Here is an 18802-nt window from a genome sequence, read left to right on the forward strand (position 1 = left end):
CCCCCCCCCCCCCCCCCCAGTGACTTTCCAAACCTGAACCCCACGCTTGCAGCATCAGTAACACAGCACTGTTTGGACCTACAGAAAAGCATTCTGAACACCTAACGTGGAGAGCCTTTATTAATTGGACACCTACCTACTTCAGTTCCAGATCTTGAGGAAGCTGTCCCATGATCCTGTTGCCACTGCCATGCCATCATCAGTCACACCTAAGCAACTGACACGGTTATAACCTGAACCCCACGCTTGCAGCATCAGTAACACAGCACTGTTTGGACCTACAGAAAAGCATTCTGAACACCTAACGTGGAGAGCCTTTATTAATTGGACACCTACCTACTTCAGTTCCAGATCTTGAGGAAGCTGTCCCATGATCCTGTTGCCACTGCCATGCCATCATCAGTCACACCTAAGCAACTGACACGGTTATCATGACCAGCAAGGACACCTATAAATAAGAACATGCATCAAACACGTGACATTACCTTGCTGATTTCATATTTCAGTTCAATAACACTGAGGCACACACCCTGGGATTAGTCTAACCTGTACATTAAAAAATGCTGGACAAACAGGGTTGGAATTTTTAAATGCTTCTGGCTTTGAAAGCATAAGCTTAGATATAACTGTGGATTCATAAGGGGGTAAATCAGCAAATAATACGTTATCCCTGAATTTGCTTTATATATTCCCCACATTATGACCTTTACTGGTTTCTTGCAAGTTGTGAAATCAGTCCCAAAACTTCTGCTGACAAGGTCCTAGCAATAAATACAGTACAAGCATGCACTGCATTGGCTCATAGTATCTCCTCTCCATAGTGATAAAGTTGACTTAGATTCTACAAAATTTTTGTGTAAAATCAAAGTTAAGCTGAATTATCTTATGAACACTGAAGCATTTTTCATCCAATTTTATCTCACTAAGTTTACAAGCACTTACAAGATTTAAACTCCTACATACAATCTATTTGTCAATATGGAGATCTGCTACAATTCAATTATAGTATCATTAAAAAAAGAATTCAGACACTAAACAGAAAAATTAAAGTAGCCAACATTTTCCTCTATCCCCTTTAACAGTTTCAAGGACATGAAAAGAAAACCCAATTATGTTCAAGCTCTTTCCAGTCCACAGCACTGAGCTCAGATATTCTCGACAGACTTAAAATTAATCTTTCTACATCAATTACACTGCTCATGAAACTCCTCATTCATACTTGTGGGCTTTTTTTGGGGGGCCATTCACTACTCTCCAACACAGAACATGAATTAAGCCAGTTTCAGTGCTTACACAAACTGTTATGTTTAAAAATTAATATTTTTTTCACTATTCAGTGTAAAAATGACTACTTCATACACAAGGATTCTTGATGTTTGAAGTAGTAACATTTCTGGTACACTTTGTGAAAGCAGTAACACCATGTGACTAACACCATTCACCTCCAGATCCTGTTCAATCCAAGCAAGTGTCTAAGCCTCCTGCAGAAGCCAAACCCTAAGTGTTGAAACAGACAATACCAAAATTCATCTACCATCACCATTAGTATGGGCTGCAATTTGGTAAAACAGAGCAACAAGAAGTCTTACACAATTTGAACAGAATAAATAACCACCAAGGTATTTCACGTAGAATCAGGCATGACAGAAGTGTCAAATCTGCTCAGCAATCTGAAGTCTCGGAACATTTCAATAAGCTGAATATGTGAAAAAGTAGTTAAATCAGTTCTAAAACTTGGCAATAATCACACTTCATGAGTACACAGGCCATAAATCCAGGGCAGTATAAAGAACTGGTTCTCACTGCTACAGGTAGGCAAGATCACCACCTCCTGATCTTTTTCTTAGTGAAGGTCCTTCCAAGAAAAAATACAGGAAAAACCACAGTACTTAAATACAGCCAGCTGTAAACTAACTTACACATGAATCAAGAGAAATGTCTCAATTCATCTCCACCAAGGCTTATACACACATTTATGATCTCAACAATCAAAGGACAAGAATCTTGACTTGTGAACCTCAACACACAGACAAGGCTGATACACCAAATATATTTTAGTGCTGAAATAATTGTACTATTAATCTGCAAATAGAACCAAAAACTCTTTTACAAGATCTGAACTGAGTGTCCTCAGTTTCAACTTCTGAGCACTGAGAAAAATTATAATGAATTTTGGAGGAAACAAAGAATAAAATCTGAGTAGTAAAACAAAGTTGCTAGAGATGGAAATTAGCAAACTCAATGGAAACTAATTTGGTGTAGTCCGGGACTACATGTATGTTTATATTTTCTTCTACCTGCAGTATATTCTCCTCTCAAAACAATGAGCAAATGTGCACCAAGTAATGCATTTGCAACTAATCCTTTCAACTGCATGTGGAAGAATATTCTGCTTGGTAAGTGTTAATCTTTAAACTGCAAATTTCATAGTTATTTCCTCACAAGACAGTCTCCACAGTTTGTTGTTTTGCTGGTTGCCTCTACAGCTACTGCTACAAGTATCAGAAAAAAATTCTATATAAATAGCAACATTCACGTTGAATTGCTTTGAACAGTTTGTACATTAAAAATACCACAAAGTCTAAAAGAAATAGCCCTCCCCCCAAAAAACTTGTTTTTAATAGCAATCATCTCCCTGATCCCAAGCATCCCTTGTTCCCTTCCATCCTTTAGCATTATCCCAATAACATCATTAAGCTATTTTCATTATTGGCCACCTTAAAACAAGTTATCCCAGAATTTTAAAGTTGAGACAGGGTCTGCTGACAGGTCTGTGCATCTGCCAACTCCCACACTCAGCGTGTCACCCTGTGCTTACAATATTTAAAACAAAAAAAAAAGTTTACCTGCTCTATCAGCTTTCAGTGTGTCCCAGACATTGCAGTTGAAGTCATCATAACCAGCTAGGAGGAGACGTCCACTCTTGGAAAATGCTACAGAGGTGATGCCACAGATGATGTTATCGTGTGAATAAACCATGAGTTCCTGATCAGCCCGAAGATCGAAAAGCCGGCACGTGGCATCATCCGAGCCCGTGGCAAACGCGTTGCCATTGGGGAAGAACTTGAATGAGGGAGAGAGAAAAAGGAAGAGAGACATGATTTCAGACTCGACTCTTCATGGAACATACCACTGTGTACAGAGCAAGTGGCAGAGAGAAGCAGCAGAGCAGCACAGCCCTCCCCACTACTGCCATCAGGGAAAACCTGTGCAGTAACTCAGTGCACACGAAGAACAGCTCCCCCCTTTCCATTTACCAGAGTGAATTTGAAGTTGCACTTATTTCAGGTTACTTTCCAAAAACAATTAAGAAAATAGGCCATAATACTACATGCAGTACACACCGGAGACCAGAGAAATATAAAAATGTCTAGATTTAAAGACCATGTCCCCTGTTCCAGCCAATACTCACACAGATGGCGTTGATGTCGGACTCGTGGCCAGTGAAGGTCTGTCGACACATCCCTTCTCTAACATCCCACAGTTTGGCAGAGGCATCACAGGCACCAGAAACAAAACACCGGGCATCAGGAGCAAGAGACAAACTCATGACATCTCCAGTGTGCCCAGTAAATGTAGTTGTTTGCTGACCAGTCTCTATGTCCCAGAGAGCGCTTGAAACAATGATTAAAAAGGCAAAAATCAACACACTCATGCTCCATGAAAAGATCCAGACAAGAATTATTCCCTAAACCTGTTCATTTACATCAGAGCTAAAAAGTAAAACTCCATGAAGTACTAACAAGAAAAAAAAAAAAAAAACTTAGAGAGGAAAAATAAACATTCTTCGTTGAGCTATTTAGCTGTGTTACAGTCCAAGTTTTCAATTACTAGTAAAAACATGATATATGATCAGTTATTAATCACATTTAGTCTTCTGGGTGACTATCAGGTTTACAGAGAATGAAGTTTCCTTCAATAACAGATTATAGCTGTGAAAAGCCATTACTAACAGTCATGTCAAAATTTTCCTGCTTACCAAGTGGTGTCGCCAGAGCTGGTAACGATTTGATTATCATCCAAGAAACGACAGCATGACAAATATCCTAGAAACAAAATAAAAAGCTGATGAGTAAGACCAGAGATCACTCTTCACATTGCATACTGGCTTGCTTATATTTGCTTTCTCCTCTCCCAAGGAGGCAGCAATATCTACTATATAAGCCTAAAATATATAAAACTTGTCTGTGTTGAATATATTCAAGCATTTGGACAAAGTGTAGTTTGGCTCCTGACAATTCCCAGCCATAGTGTATAACAGTACAGATCATTAAGCAGTAATAATATCATAGAACAAATGCTCTTTTTATTGCTAAAACATATTTCAGTATTTTGATACACACACAGCCACACTCTGATAGCCAAAGCTCCCTGTGTCCAAATACCATTCCAATTTTCTCTGAGTCCTGCAGGGTGGGGCAGGAGATAAGGAAAGAAGAGTTCCTTTTTAGAAATCACTGGTCACATCACAACCATTATCTGAAGGTCAAATCAACTCTGCACTCACACCCTTAACCATACCCAGAGGATACACAATTCCTCTAAGTGACATAAATCCTGCTCTGTAAGAAAAATAGCTGAAAGAAAATTCAGTAGCATTAAGCATACCTGAACTCAGTTAATATCTCTGTATAAAAAACATTAATGTATAACTATTTATTTCTGAGTAACCTCCTTTTCCTTCAGTGAACAGTCTTCATAGCATTTTCTTGATTCTGTACAGTTAGAGGCTTGATCAGGCAGAAAACCAGCAGCACACAGGTCCCAGCAGACACTTTTCTCTGCAGCACAGCTGGAGTCTCTAGAGCATTGGGCCTGTGCTGTGCTCTGGGGTCCTCTGGGTGGAAACAGGCTGTGAAGATGATGTGCAGCTTCAGAGCTGCAGCTTTAGGGATCCTGCCTAATTGCAGTCCACTCCCTTTCTCAGATTGTTGGAGGTATTACTAATTCCACAAGAATGCAGAAAACTAGTGATGTGTGACAGGCTCAGTACTCCCCTAGTACTAGTACTACACTAGTACTTTACAAGATACCAGAGGGCCTACTAAATAAGCAGTGTTTTAACTTTCAGGGGAGTTCAAGAAACCACCCATTGGGCTTTCCTCTGAGCAATTCCCAATCCTGTTCACAAAAAAAAAAAAATACACTGTCCATTATCAGACAAAATAAAAAAGCAGTTCACATCTTCTAGGGTGCTACTGCATGGGAGGTGCTCACCTCCAGTAACTGCACATTCTGTGGCAAGTGAGAATTATCTTTGCCACTGAATCAGCTTTTAAAGGTGCTTTGTGACACTGGGTCTCTTGGTTTGTTCAGAAAGAAAAATTTCCACCTCATCCATCACACATAAAACACTAGCTTTTAAGCACCATGAGGGACTTTCCTGCTTCAAAACTCCTAACACCTGCTTGTCTACAATCCTTATCTAACTAGATTAATTTTGCTTCATCTCTCTGAGAAATTTCCAGCTACAGTTTACACCCTAATTCAACAGGCAAAGCCTACAAGCCTACCCATCTCTTCTCATCAGACAAGACAGTTCACCTTAAACTGAGGCAAAAATTAAGCTACTGCATTTTGGGGAGAAAGGAGATACAGAAGAGGAAGCAATGAGAACGCAAACCTCTGCAACTAAAGCACAGCTCCCTCAGAAGGCAGCTGCCTTGCTTAAGTTAACACACATTCTCTTTACACTTTTGTTCAAACAGTGTCAGCCTTAAAGTTTTTAAAACAGAGGGAGAAAAAGCCATTTAAAAACAGTAGCTAAGGCCTCCCCAGAGAAATAAAGCTGCACAAGGAAGTATGCATTTTTAATTAGAAAACTATATTTAAAATACTTTTTTTTTTTAAATCTTCACCACACGGTTAGATAACTCAGATCCCCCTGGAGAGGCACTCACCTGTGTGACCAGCTAGCTCACGGCTGACACGTACATTCCCTTCACGAGTTTTCAAGTTATAAATGGAACAGATGTTATCAAGACCACCACAAGCCACATAATTTCCAGAAGGAGCATATGCACAAGTCATGACCCAAGATGAACGCAGGGGAATAGCATGCACCTGAAATGGAGAGATCAATGCATTTCATTTGTAAAACAACTGATTAAATCATTCACTGCAAGGGGCAATCAGCAGTTAAAAAACAATGCCTCACTAAAGCCACAAGCAGCTCATTTTGATAAGTTTTCTACCAAGGAACTAACTGGAATATTCACCTTGAGCTATTTTATCATTAGGGAAATACCATATCCTTAGTCTCTTACCTTGTTTGTAGTATAGCTGTCCCAAATGATAAGTTTGCCATCCTGGGAGGCACTAACTAGAAGCCTAGAGAGGGAACAGGAGGCAAACACATTAATTGCAGTAAGGCAAGAAGGAGCATCTTTATGATGACATTTGTCTCCACTACCAAGGCCATTTCAGTACAGTGCAGAATTACCAAATTCAGTTATTAGCATTATAGAAATAATTTTGCAAGTACTCAATTTCAATGGTAAATATTATGGAAATGTGTGATGGAACACCTACATGTTCACACCTTCTGACTTCAGAAAAATAATGTAGCCACATAACTAACACCTCAGTCTTGAAAACTAAGGGAGAAAACCTGAATGGAATCAGTGCTTCTGTGTTCTACACACAGGCTTCAGATTTCTTCAGCTTGAGGATCTACACTGTCAACATGTTTTCCTTTTTCCTATTTTCAAATCAGGACTTTAAGTTCTAAGATGTCAAAAAACCTCAAATGTCTGTCAGCACTGAGGCATCATTGTTCAGAGCTCTCTTACCTGCCTCTTTTTCTGTTGAAAAGATAGATCAGGCACACTAATAGGTACAATAGGTAACAATGAAGCCAAGTGATTTGACTTTCTATCACCAACCTGGAATCAGTCCCCCAATGCATTGCATAAATTTTAGCCAGGTGTCCCCGGAGTGTTCTCCTAGTGCGCATTTGAATTCTCCCCACTGGGTCAATATTGGCTGTGATCTGAAAGAGGAAGGGTGCCACAAGCTTGTCATGTCATAGCTCCAGAAGTAACACATCATACACAACTGCACTTAAATGAGCATTCCAGTGCAGACCAAAGAAAGTCCCACATTTTGAATATTAACTGATTTTTTTTTAACATTGCCTAATAAGAAGTTACATAATTTTATGCAGTAAGTCTTCATCAAATGGAGAAAGCAGCCTCTTTATCCTATTTATTAAAACCTGGTTTAGACTGTATCTTTGTAGACTACTAGGATTTCAGACCTTTGAGCTGGGCTTTATACTCCAGTATAAAGAATTGTGGTAGACTAATACTTTTCTTTCCAGAGTGGTGAGTAAGGGGCAGCATGGGCAGTGTACTAGGCTTTAAACACACCTCCACTTTTAAAGGATGAATCAGTAACTCACTTTCAGATCCAAATGGCTTTCCCTTCCAAGCATAGGATTATTAAATTAATAATATTCCTGATGTATTAAGCTTCCTGAAGATAAAGGTAGTCTTTGGAATAAGTGAACAGCAAAGTGAGGAAGTAATGGGTTTAGCTGTCCTTTCACTGTGAAATTTAATATAAGTCCTCCAGTCTGGAGAGAAGCACCAGTTTTCAAAAACCAGAATAGCACAACACATTTCCAGCACCATAAGTAGTACACATCACAACAAATCCAAGAGTTTGTAAGTTGATTTTACGGATAATGGCTGTATGCTTCTCCTGTCTCCATGTTACAAAATTCTTTAGCAAGTGCATCAGAGCAAAGACCTCTGCTTCTTTTCAAAGGCTATCAACACAGCTTAGGACTCAGATGAACAGATAAGAATGCTTCCCTGACATAAAACTCCTTTCATGGTAGACATCTATTAATCTTCACCCCCACTCCCTCCCCATGCTTTTACCCTGGAAAATACTCAACACTGTGCTGCACATAAAATGAGGTTACATGATGTGTACACTCAAATAAATGTTGGTATTACCTTTTTCACTTTGCATTTTAGTGACATTTTAAATTAACAAACTGACATCCATCACTTCTATACCACCTATCTTATACCAGACACACAGGATTATAGGCAACATTCATGCTAATGGACTGAAGTAGGTGACAAGAATAAACTGAGGGGAAAAAAAAAGGCTTGCTTCCTTCTTCTGATGCCATAATAATCTGTTTCAGTCTAAATTCCTGCCAGACAGCTGAAAAAACCCCACCATATCTCCATGAGATGTACTACAGAGCATAGATTTCTCTCTCCACAAGTTAATGATGGTTGAAGTCAAGCTAACAGGATCCAACTGTGGCAGCAGAGCAAGGTGCTCAGTAGCAGCTCAGAAATAAATGCAGCCCTGGGTGGAAATGAGCAAGTAGGTTAACCTCAGCAGGTATTATGGCCCAGATCATCATGGTGATGCAACTAACTACAACTATATACGTAGCACAACTCTGGGGCTCCCCTGCATTATTTTCCACTGAACAGTAGAGATGGTGTCCTGAGTCACTGCTACAAGAAACTACTGCTCAGGGCTACAGCTCTCAGAAACTGGACAGGCATGAACAATGTACTTATGTCTGGAAAAGAACACTTAAGGGGAAAAAAAAAAAGAGGGAAAACATGCTCACTTGCACTTACAAAAAGATAATATGGAGTAAGAAGGTAAAGGAGACAAAATTTTGTAGTTCATGTTAGAATCTTAACTGCTTACCTGAGCCAGGGTGGCATCTGCACATGCTTTCCTAGCATCCTGCAACAGAGGAAAGTAAAAGAAGTTAAAGAAATGTTAAGAAAATCTGTGTTTTGTCACGTTGATCAAGCACCCTCCAAACAAGGTTCAGAAAGCACTTCTGCTTATCATCCCGAGAGAACCCATCCTAACTGCAGCATGAATATGACATGCTGTCTGCTGTCAAAACACTTTGAGGGTGTTGAGTATTTAACTTCAAAATTTGCTGCTTCTTTTAAGCTAACCAGATTTTCATAACAAAGACAGTCAGGCAATGAAAACGCTTGTCCAGACAGGCTGCGCAGCCTCCATCCTTAGAGGTTTTCCAAGACCTAACTGGACCAAGCCCTGAATAACCTTAGAGCTGACCTTATAAGCAGGAAGTTGCTTACCTGGTCTGGGTCAGAAAAAAAAACCTCAGTAAACATTAATTTTGATCTGATCCATTCTGTGCATTATTTCTGTAACTACTATTTTCTAAACAACACTAAAGACAAAAGCTAATTTCCCAAAGCAGTTACACATGCTTGCCCTTCCTAAACACCCAAAACATTAACATGACATTTTGAAAACATTTTAACTTAGTGGATCATTTCTGTCCATCTCTATTCTCCTCAAGATGCACAACAGACCACCCATCTGTATCATGGCTTCAAGATCCATGGATACAACACATACTCTGATTTGGTTTTTCAGTTGCTCAGCCTCCTGGCGTAACTGGTCGAGCTCACTCATTTTCCTGTGCTAAAGGTGTGCTTCACTGCCACCTCTGAAACAGCCAGAAATCTGAAAGACAGATAATGATAATAATGAGAATTAGTTGAAGTCATAGTTGGAAATTACCAGAGTAGACAAGTCTTTTCAACCATCTCAAACAGCACTTGAAAACAAACAAAACAGATCGGTTTATAAGCACCATAATACAGTGAAAATATTAATCCCAATTATTTTCAGAATAAGATGTTAGCACACACAAATATGCTTAGCTTTTCTCCAACCACAGTAAATAATATATAATTTTGACCTCCTCCTTTCCTCCAGGCTTCTTTTTTGCATTTTTTTTCATCAGTGTTTTCCTGATTCAGTTTTGTATAGACTCAAATTTCCCAAGAGTGAGCCAGCAGATAACGGTAACACTAGACATAAAAGTCAGAATTTCTCTGTAGGTCTTAAGAATAAGGATTCCTCCTACCAAAGAATTACACCTTAAGTATTTACAGGCTGACACATGCACTTGCAAAATGCTGTAAAAAGACCTATTATGAACGTTATCTGTAACAAAGCCGTTATGAGAAATGCTGATCTGCTAGCTGGATAAAAGGAGATCACTCACAACCATCGCTCAGGATTTTGTTAATTGCTGAACTATCTCCCTAAGATTTCCAGAATGGATTCTAACATTAACACGTTGCCAGAGTCAAACAAGTATTTTTTTCTGTTATATTGAGGGGAGCAGGTTGATAAACTACTGCCAACAGATATTTTCCCCTTCTAAGACTATTTTCTGCGCATCAGTAACCATCAAATCACTGACATACACCCCTGTCTGCTGTACTCTGCAGCCAACAAGACAGAGGCTCAATAGAACACAACTATCAATGATCAAGCTCAACTACTGGACTGTTTTCCAATATAAGCATAGAGATATTTTCCATTGGGCATACAGCTTATCTTTAAAAGTCACTGTTCTAGAAAGATAGTTAGCATTTTCACTGACATTCTCTACCTCAAACTCAGCTGCTCATAAACTTTGTTTTAAAATCTATGCAGCTTGATACCAAGATGCTGAAGAAACATGTTTTACTGCAGAACAAGATAATAGGCTCAATTTTGAAATGCTACAGAGAAAACCCAGAGTTTATAAATAAACACTGGTAGTGTTACAGTGTTTTTAGAACATTTTATTAGCCAGAATCCACCCTCTACTATTAAATAAAACAAATGCTTTGCTAGCAGCTTTACATATTATTCTGTTAAGATTTAATCAGCTTATTTATCTTTGCAAGCATGTGGGCTTTGGTGGGTTTTTTTTTTCCTAAAGCCCTTCCCAAGGAGAAAGTTGGGGATAACTTGCATATTTTTATCTGGCCACTGTAACAGAATATATTGTGAAGTCAAGTTAAAGCAGCAGAACAACCCCCACTACTGAGAGAAGTTTCAGGAGTTTTTAAGACTTGAACATTCCCTAAATGTTGCTATCCCATGTAACCAGACTTCTCTCAGAGCTCCCTTCCTAGTATCTGGTATTCCAAACTGAGGACCTCAAGGAACAAATGTCAGACCTTGCCATATAATCATTAACAAATTAAGACTCTTCTCTGAAACCCAAGTATTTTAGAGAAGGAGTTTTAGGTAGCTTCTATCTCAAAACCTCCATTCACCAGACTTCAAAGCCCTTTCACTTTACTGTGAAACTTGATCTATTCTTTCTCTCTTCTGGTGCCAGCATCATCTTTAAGCCCCTTTAAGATTGCTTGTACAACTGAGTCCAAAATCCAGTTAAGGGAAAACCCATCAAGGGTGTTTTATGATCATATAACCATCTTTTTTTCTTTGGAATGCTCTTTTATTTCTCCAGAGGTTTTGTTCTTTCTACATTTAACACATAACACCATGGTTGGGTCCCCCTAGTTTTTAGCATGCAGTGACAACTGTTTACAGCTCCAGTAGATCACACACACTGAAATAACACTACTCTAGTCATAAAGGAATTACAAAACTTTAAAGTCTATTCTCAAGAATAAGCTGCAAAATTTCAGACCTTTCACCTTTTTGATATCCACTCCTATTTCTGCCATTCTGTAAGTTAATTTATAAGCCAATTTCCCACTAAGCAAATACCAACCTATCCAAGCGGAGTGCAAAGAATTTAGAGATGGTATCATTCCTATTTAAGAGAAAGAAATTATAATCCAAAACTTAAGTCTTCTGCTCAAGGTCACAGCAACACAAGGACAGGATTAAGAGACAAGACATCAGATTCTCAGCTGCAGTTACAGGTAACTACACTGAAGACTTAAAGAGCTTTATTTTAAAATATAATAGGATGAATAATCTAATGTCAAAGTAGATGTTTTCCTGTAATATACAGCTTAAAATAATATACAGCTTATTTCTGCCAGAGTTTGTGCAGTATGCATCAGAATTCTCTTGCATTTAAATGAAGCAAAACTACTTTATATGGAACAGGAAGGGGCCTAAGGAAATGAAGATTAATCCTAGGGAAAAAAATCATATTGAGAAAGTTCACTTCATGGAAACTGAACCCTGCAGTTTCATCCTGGATTATTTGCATATCCAGTGTTTAAAACAAATCATACAAGTTTATTTCATGCTTGTGCCTTACTGCTCAATACAGCCTGGACTGAAGGGCACTGCTGCAAATGACAATGTCAGAGCAGCAGCCCAATGGTGTCGAGTGTCTCCTGCAGAAACACTGACACAGCCTCAACCAAGCTGAAGGAACATAAACCACCTTCCCTGGTTGATGGGATATCATGGCTCAGCTACAACGTACAGATTCATATCTGTCTTCACCCCAGTAAAACCCCCATTATGCTTTCACGTTAGCACAATAACTACAGGTATACTTTTGTTGCAGATAAGCCCACATCAAATTCAAGACAGTTCTCTGCCTCAGCACTTGGCCTCCATTGTCTCCCAAGCACCACATTATGCAGGGGCAGAACAACCCAAACTCCTTTACAGTCTGCAAGAATTAAACACACTAACATAACCCAAACTTGTCATTTCATTACTGCACTTTATCACACAGTTGGACAGGCATATACCTAACCTGCCTTACCTACTGTGCAGCTAAGCTCTTAAAATGCTTTATTTGCAAAGTCCACCTCAAAAAGTAATTCAATGTTTTAGAGAAAGCTTCCTCTTAATGAACAACTTCAAAAAGCTTTACCTACACTACAGAAACCTTTATACCTCCACTGTCTCCATTATCACAGGCAGTAAGGAGTTACAAGAACATCACAACTACTGGTACCAAAGCAGCTTCCATAGATCTGGACCTTCAATCACTTGCTAGGCAAGACTCGTGTTTCAGCATTCACTGCATGACAATTAGTAGCTGATTGTATTCCAACCCTCGATATCTCTCCCATCTGTAATATATCCATATGGTAAGTTAATATCTTGAAGTCAGATGCACTTTTAGAGTTACATGGTAGTCCCATCTATGTATTCTAGGCAATTCCAAACTCTGACCAGCATTTCTGTTTGAACCAGATTTCCACATTCCCTTTGTAGTTGTAGTCGTTTCAACATCAACAGGAAGTTCTAACTCCTGCCAACATGACTGAACTCACTCTCAGGAAACAAAAATCCTCCTGAAGCCAAAGGCATTAAAATATAGGAGTTCTCTGAAGCAGACTGCAAAACCTGTGGGACAACCAGCCAACCAACTTGACTATGTGTCTGTTTCTTTTACACTAAGTCTTAGGCAATTTAAATTATGGCAGAAATAGGAGATTAATGAAAAAAAAAAAAAAAGTCCCATCCTCTTGTGTACTTTTCAGCTACACTGTAAGTCAGAAGAGCTTATGAATACCTAGCATTTTTTTAAAAAAATCTCTAAAAGAGGAGCAACATGGGGAAACAATTTTATCTATTCTCACTTTTTTATAAGTGGGAAACTTCATACATATTTACTTTTATTACAGACACAGAAGTAACAAGCAGAGACTGCTCTATTTATGCTCAAACCAGCACAACTGAATATGATGGAATAATGAATTTGTTTCTCAACATGTTTTAAAGGTACTTAAGCCCCATTTTAAAAGGAGGTTTCTAGGGGAAACTGTAAGCTTGATATGGATGATGCTTCTGCTACTGGAGTTTTGAAAGAAGTTATTACATTTCTAAATCAAGTAAACCTTATGCAAAAAGTCACTACTCAGGTTCCTTTTTTTCCAATTTATCACCACAGCTGTGAAAAAATTGGTAGCAGAGACACTCATGCTTACCTCACTTTCTCCTGGATATGTCCCTGTGCTCTTGAAGGCAGACTGCTCGAGAATAACACATTCACTTTGCTGAACTCACTCAAGACCTTTCCACAGGCTGAAGTGCTTAAGTGTCTCTGCTCTAAGCCTAATTCCCCCTAATCTTGTTGACAAGAATACCCTGTAGATAATTCTCTTCTTGCTAGGGACAACAATAAGCATACTTGCAAGGCAGTTTACTATTCTTCACTACTCCAAGTGACCCAACTCTCTAATCTCTTCTTACAAGTTACCCACCAAAGCGTCACTATGTTCCTCTGGGCTCCCACACAGAAAAACTAAAGTATTGATTTCCCCTAATTTTTTACTTTCCATATATGATAAAACTTCACAATTCAACTATGTCAAAAGGATTAATCATGTCACTCATTTCAAAGTAACAACTTCTGGGTTTATTCTCCTCTAAGCTACATTTCTATGTAAGAGGGAAGCTATGTATGTTCAGGCAGTCAATTTTATGTTGAACAACTCTGAACTGAGTAGAAAGACTTAAGAAATCTAGAAAACTTCCACACTTCCTGCAAATAGACATACACTTAAGAAATCATTCTAACATAAAGGTAAAGCTCACTACACAGAAAACAGTGACAGAACAACTCAAAAGGCAAAAGAAAAACTCAAATTCACTTGTTTAATTGTCACGACTTAAGTGTCCTTTCCAGAGCTCAAGCTGTTAATCCAATTAAGCCCAGTTACTGAAACCAGTATCATTAGTACTATCACATTTGTATGGAGACTGAAGTTTGTCTGAATCATCAGAGAAGTGGGAAGAGTTGGATGCAACTCACCTAAACACAGTCTTGGGTTAAATGTTTCCTCTCTAAAACTACCTATTAACAGCACTTTGTTATTTCATTTTCTCACACCATTCCTACAAAAAAGAATTCAGAAGGATGGGGTCTTCCATCCTTTACAAAGTAGCTTGTCCTGTGCATCTCTACAGAGAACACAGATTTGAAATCACAGCTGTCATTAAGTTGAATATTTAGGATTTCCATCCACTGATGGCCAAACTTTGCTAAAAGGTATTTTTACTCCACATTAATGCTACCAACAAGGAAAATAATCCCACCCAGCCAGTGCTGCTGAAAAGTCTGTTAACACAGAGGGTTGAAATGTGTATTGCTAGAGTGCTACCCAAATACAGTAACTTCATGAGGTTTGCCAAATCACCTCCTTCCCAAACGAACAGGCTGTCTGACATTTGCTCCCTCAACACCTTTCCTGCTAATTCACATCCCTCCAGTGCACATGGAACAGCGAGGGAAAAGCAAATCATGTCATTTGCAAAAACAGAGCCAAAACCTTACAGTCTTAATAATCAGTTCATGTTATGCCTACCAGACAGACTCCTAGCAGGTCATCTGATTAAATGAAGCTGTACTAATCTATTAGATACCATAAATCCTATTAGCAACATGCACAGCAGCTTGTACATGTTCACAATGACAAAGGAATTATACACAATCCACTGTTAGTTCCCATGTTTTGACATCATATTGGCTTTGAAATCCAAGGGTTTTTTTGCTATTTAATCAGAAGTATATGTTGATGACTACTTTTATTTAATGGAAAACACAGTAAGAAAGATCAGAATTGCTTGTGGAACAAATGTAAGGTGTTCCCTCTCCCATTTATGTGACTTAAAAGAGTAGACAAAAAATCAGGGGTGCCTTCTAATACTGAAGTACATACATCTCCAGATACAGTGATCACAAAAAAAAAAGTATAAATAATGTTAGAAGTTAGAAATCACAGAAAATGGATACAGGAACACAACAGAAGAAATGTATCACACAGGCTTCTGTGATTTTATTTAAAGGGGAAAAAAACCCCTGCAGAACATGCACTGAAAACAGAAAAAAAAAAAATTGGCTTAATACTCAGCACTTGTTAAAATACTGGACAAAAATACTGAAAATATCCTAATAGCAGAGTAGAAGTAATGGTTTTTCTACACTGGGAGCAGTGTTCAGTTTTTGCTCCTCCAAGAAATATCACTGGAGGTGCCTAGGATTGACCATGGTAATTGAACAGAGAACACCTCAGAAGACAGGTTTAGAGAAAAACAGGGCTAGTTTGACACTTACTTTTTGAAAAGTAGATAAATACCTAGTAATTGAAATATTTAACTGAAGAAATACTTCTATACAACATATAGCTAATTAGTAATGTTCCTCAGAGACTAAGGGGCTTCACAAGAGGCAGGAACGTTTGAAGTCACATCTGTAAGGTAATGAAGGTTTCTCTGTTCCAAGGATATTAGTAGTAATTATGATTACACTGAACATAAACTCTGAAATTTTTAGGCTCCGTTCAAATAATACAGACATGCTGAAAAGAACATTTGACACGAGCCACTTTGCTCAGAAGAAATTTGGCCTTCTTTTGTCAAACATGGTAGATAAATAATTTTTCATTCATGAAAGAATAACTCTTCTCATCATTTTATTTATTACAGTTCTCTGCCCCACTGAGATGAAACAGTTTTATCTATGGTCTCCCTCTGCTTTGCCAGCTCCATTTCAGAAAGAAGGAAGCACTAACATCTATTATTTAACAGCTTTCCTGGCCATTTAAAAATCCTTCCTGTTGACATAAGAATACACATGCTAAAGTAGAAAACAGATAGTTAAGGCTTGCACAGGTGAACAGCTAAAAACCTGAAGTTAGGCACTTAAAAAATAGCAAGAGTTTCTCAAGCACTAGAACAAAGAAATCATCTAGTTCCTCTACTTACATTTTCTCTCAGTACAGTAGAAAGCCAACTTCTGCTGTCAAACATGTAAATTCTGGAAGAAAAAAAACAACAAAAACACCCCAGAATTAGTACAATTCTCAAGGAATAACACCACTTTCTTAACAAATCTAGCAGGAACTAAAATACTGTCAAAAGCACAGACTACTTTTTGTTAGCTAACTTTTAACAGCTGGCTTGTCTTCATGAAGGAAAGGGGCATTGCTTTAATAATACTAACGTAACCAAAAGACTTGCTCATGTCAAGAAGCTTTCCTTTTTCCAAGAAAACTCCTGCAATCCTCAAATAAGTAATTCTTCTCCTCTAGTCATACAGATGTTCACACCATTAGAGTTTGGGATTGTAGAAGATTGTCTCACTCATACAAGACTGTAATTTCCCCTGCACTACTAAGTGCCCCCACCTGCATTTTCAAGGCACTGAAACTATTTCTGCTCAATAGTGTTCCAGAGGTACACTTGCTTTCTAAGCACTGTTAAGTATCAAGGTATCTATTTTACCAAAAGAAGTTACATAAACCTCCTACTAACAAGCTCAAGTGAGAGCACAACACTTCTGGAAGAGTCATGACTTCTAATCACTACATGTATTAAAAGGTAAAAAAGGAAAAATGGACACACTAAGTAACTCACACTCAGTCTGGAAGACTAGTGATTTAACATACAAATTGGCTTTGTAGGAAAGTGAAAAAAATATTGTAAGAAATTTCTGAACCATTTTTTTCTCCTCTGGCAGCACAAAGAAATAACTATAGTTCTCCCCAAGATCTGAACCACTGACAACCACTTGAATATTCAAAACACCTGCGATCTGTCCCTACCACACAGCAAGACAAGGGCCGTGGACACCTGAGAGCACATCCTGACAGTCACTGCATCAGGACAGTGGAAGGTTATTCTAAGCACAAAGCAAGAATGCACTGAATCAAAATAACCTTAAATCAGAAAGCCAGTTTACAACTTTATATGCTTTAAACCGAAATGCTGACACGTAATGTGTCTCTGATTTTACAGTTCACTATTAGCTGGAACATTTACAAACCACTTCAGTGTCTGGTATGGAGGTTAAGCTACTTAGGATATGGGTCATCCTCATCCAAGCTCATTTATAGATGAACAGTTTAATACTGTGATTATGAAATCATCACAGTGTAAGCAGTTTTGTTACTGCCAGAACAACACACTTTTAGACATAAAACACTAACTCACACTTAAGAGGCCAAACTCCATCCCCCCAAAAGACACAAACACATGACATGACCATTTTAAGTTCTGAAAAAAGATCAACTACATTCAGCTTTCAGAAGTCTTGACACAAAAATCTGCCACGCTGCAGAGAGAATGAAATCTAATGAAATTCTGAAAGAATTACCTGAAATGTAAACAAGTAAAATTATGCTGGAAGACTAACAGCACACAGAATACACAATAGCAAAGGCCAAAACACACACCATTATTGTCCTGTGCTGCACCCTCATTAATGCAGGAGAGGTGTTGCAGATTTCATATGCCTTCTGCAAAAAAGAAAAACAAAAACAAAACAAAAAAAGCTACTTTAACCAGCCTGCAAGAAGAGTAAGGAAGCATAACAGCAAACTTTTCCACAAAGTTTAGTTTATTCTTTAAACTAGGTTAAGTTTTCAGTTAGGTATGCTGAGAGCATCCTGCAATGCCTGCAGAATTCAATCCTGGCAACTGAGATATTTTCAGTTCTACATTGAAGACAGAGCTCAGTTGAGAACAAAAGTAGACAAGCTACTTAGGAAAAAAAATATCTGCATTGCCACAAGCTTCCATTTTTAGCTAAAATGTAGCCTGGTAAAACCAAAATGAAAATTACAGGGCAACTCAGTCACTGCACCACAGAATGGGCTCAGCAAAAGAAAGTGTTCTTGTAACCAGCTTCATCCATACTCTGCCTTTATCAACCCTTATGACCATGCTTTGCTGAGAGCTTGATGTTCTCAACATCTAGACCTGGGGTTTCTAAAGCAGGAGAGAACAAAAAGTACCACAGGGAACCTTAAGCCACAGTTCAAGAATTTAAACCATTATACCAAATCACCTGTATGTCACTCAGCCCTACACATGGTTGTTGTACCCAGCATCCCCATGTTCCCACAGCCATCTGCTCCAAGTAAAGATGCACAGCACTTTGGACTAAAACACAACATAATAGGTAAAAGTGTCATCCCTTGTGGCTAAGAGTTACCTACTACAGGTATTCACTAACTGCTATCACCCTAATATTATTTTTCCTTTAAAAGATACTAAAGTATTTACACTGAGGTGACAAACAAGCCTAAAAATTTATCTCTGC

At 38.4% G+C, this 18802-nt stretch overlaps 1 protein-coding gene across 1 annotated transcript in view; it reads right to left on the minus strand.

Annotated features, from left to right (window-relative positions):
• The window catches only part of GNB1 (guanine nucleotide binding protein (G protein), beta polypeptide 1), a 20688-nt gene extending 2695 nt beyond the window's left edge, over nt 1-17993 (minus strand). The window contains exons 1-11 of the mRNA XM_010005192.1: nt 17934-17993; nt 16465-16516; nt 9385-9492; nt 8689-8727; nt 6885-6991; nt 6267-6330; nt 5901-6063; nt 3980-4046; nt 3413-3614; nt 2847-3063; nt 341-448 (exon numbers count right to left, since the gene is read on the minus strand). Of these exons, the coding sequence (XP_010003494.1) occupies nt 342-448; nt 2847-3063; nt 3413-3614; nt 3980-4046; nt 5901-6063; nt 6267-6330; nt 6885-6991; nt 8689-8727; nt 9385-9441 (1023 nt within the window). The 5' untranslated portion in view covers nt 9442-9492; nt 16465-16516; nt 17934-17993 and the 3' untranslated portion in view covers nt 341. The remainder of the gene's footprint in view (nt 1-340; nt 449-2846; nt 3064-3412; nt 3615-3979; nt 4047-5900; nt 6064-6266; nt 6331-6884; nt 6992-8688; nt 8728-9384; nt 9493-16464; nt 16517-17933) is intronic.
• Nucleotides 17994-18802: the final 809 nt, after the last annotated feature.

Source organism: Chaetura pelagica, unplaced genomic scaffold (assembly GCF_000747805.2).
Source record: "Chaetura pelagica isolate M959 unplaced genomic scaffold, ChaPel_1.0 scaffold159, whole genome shotgun sequence".
Taxonomy (NCBI): Eukaryota; Metazoa; Chordata; class Aves; order Apodiformes; family Apodidae; genus Chaetura; species Chaetura pelagica.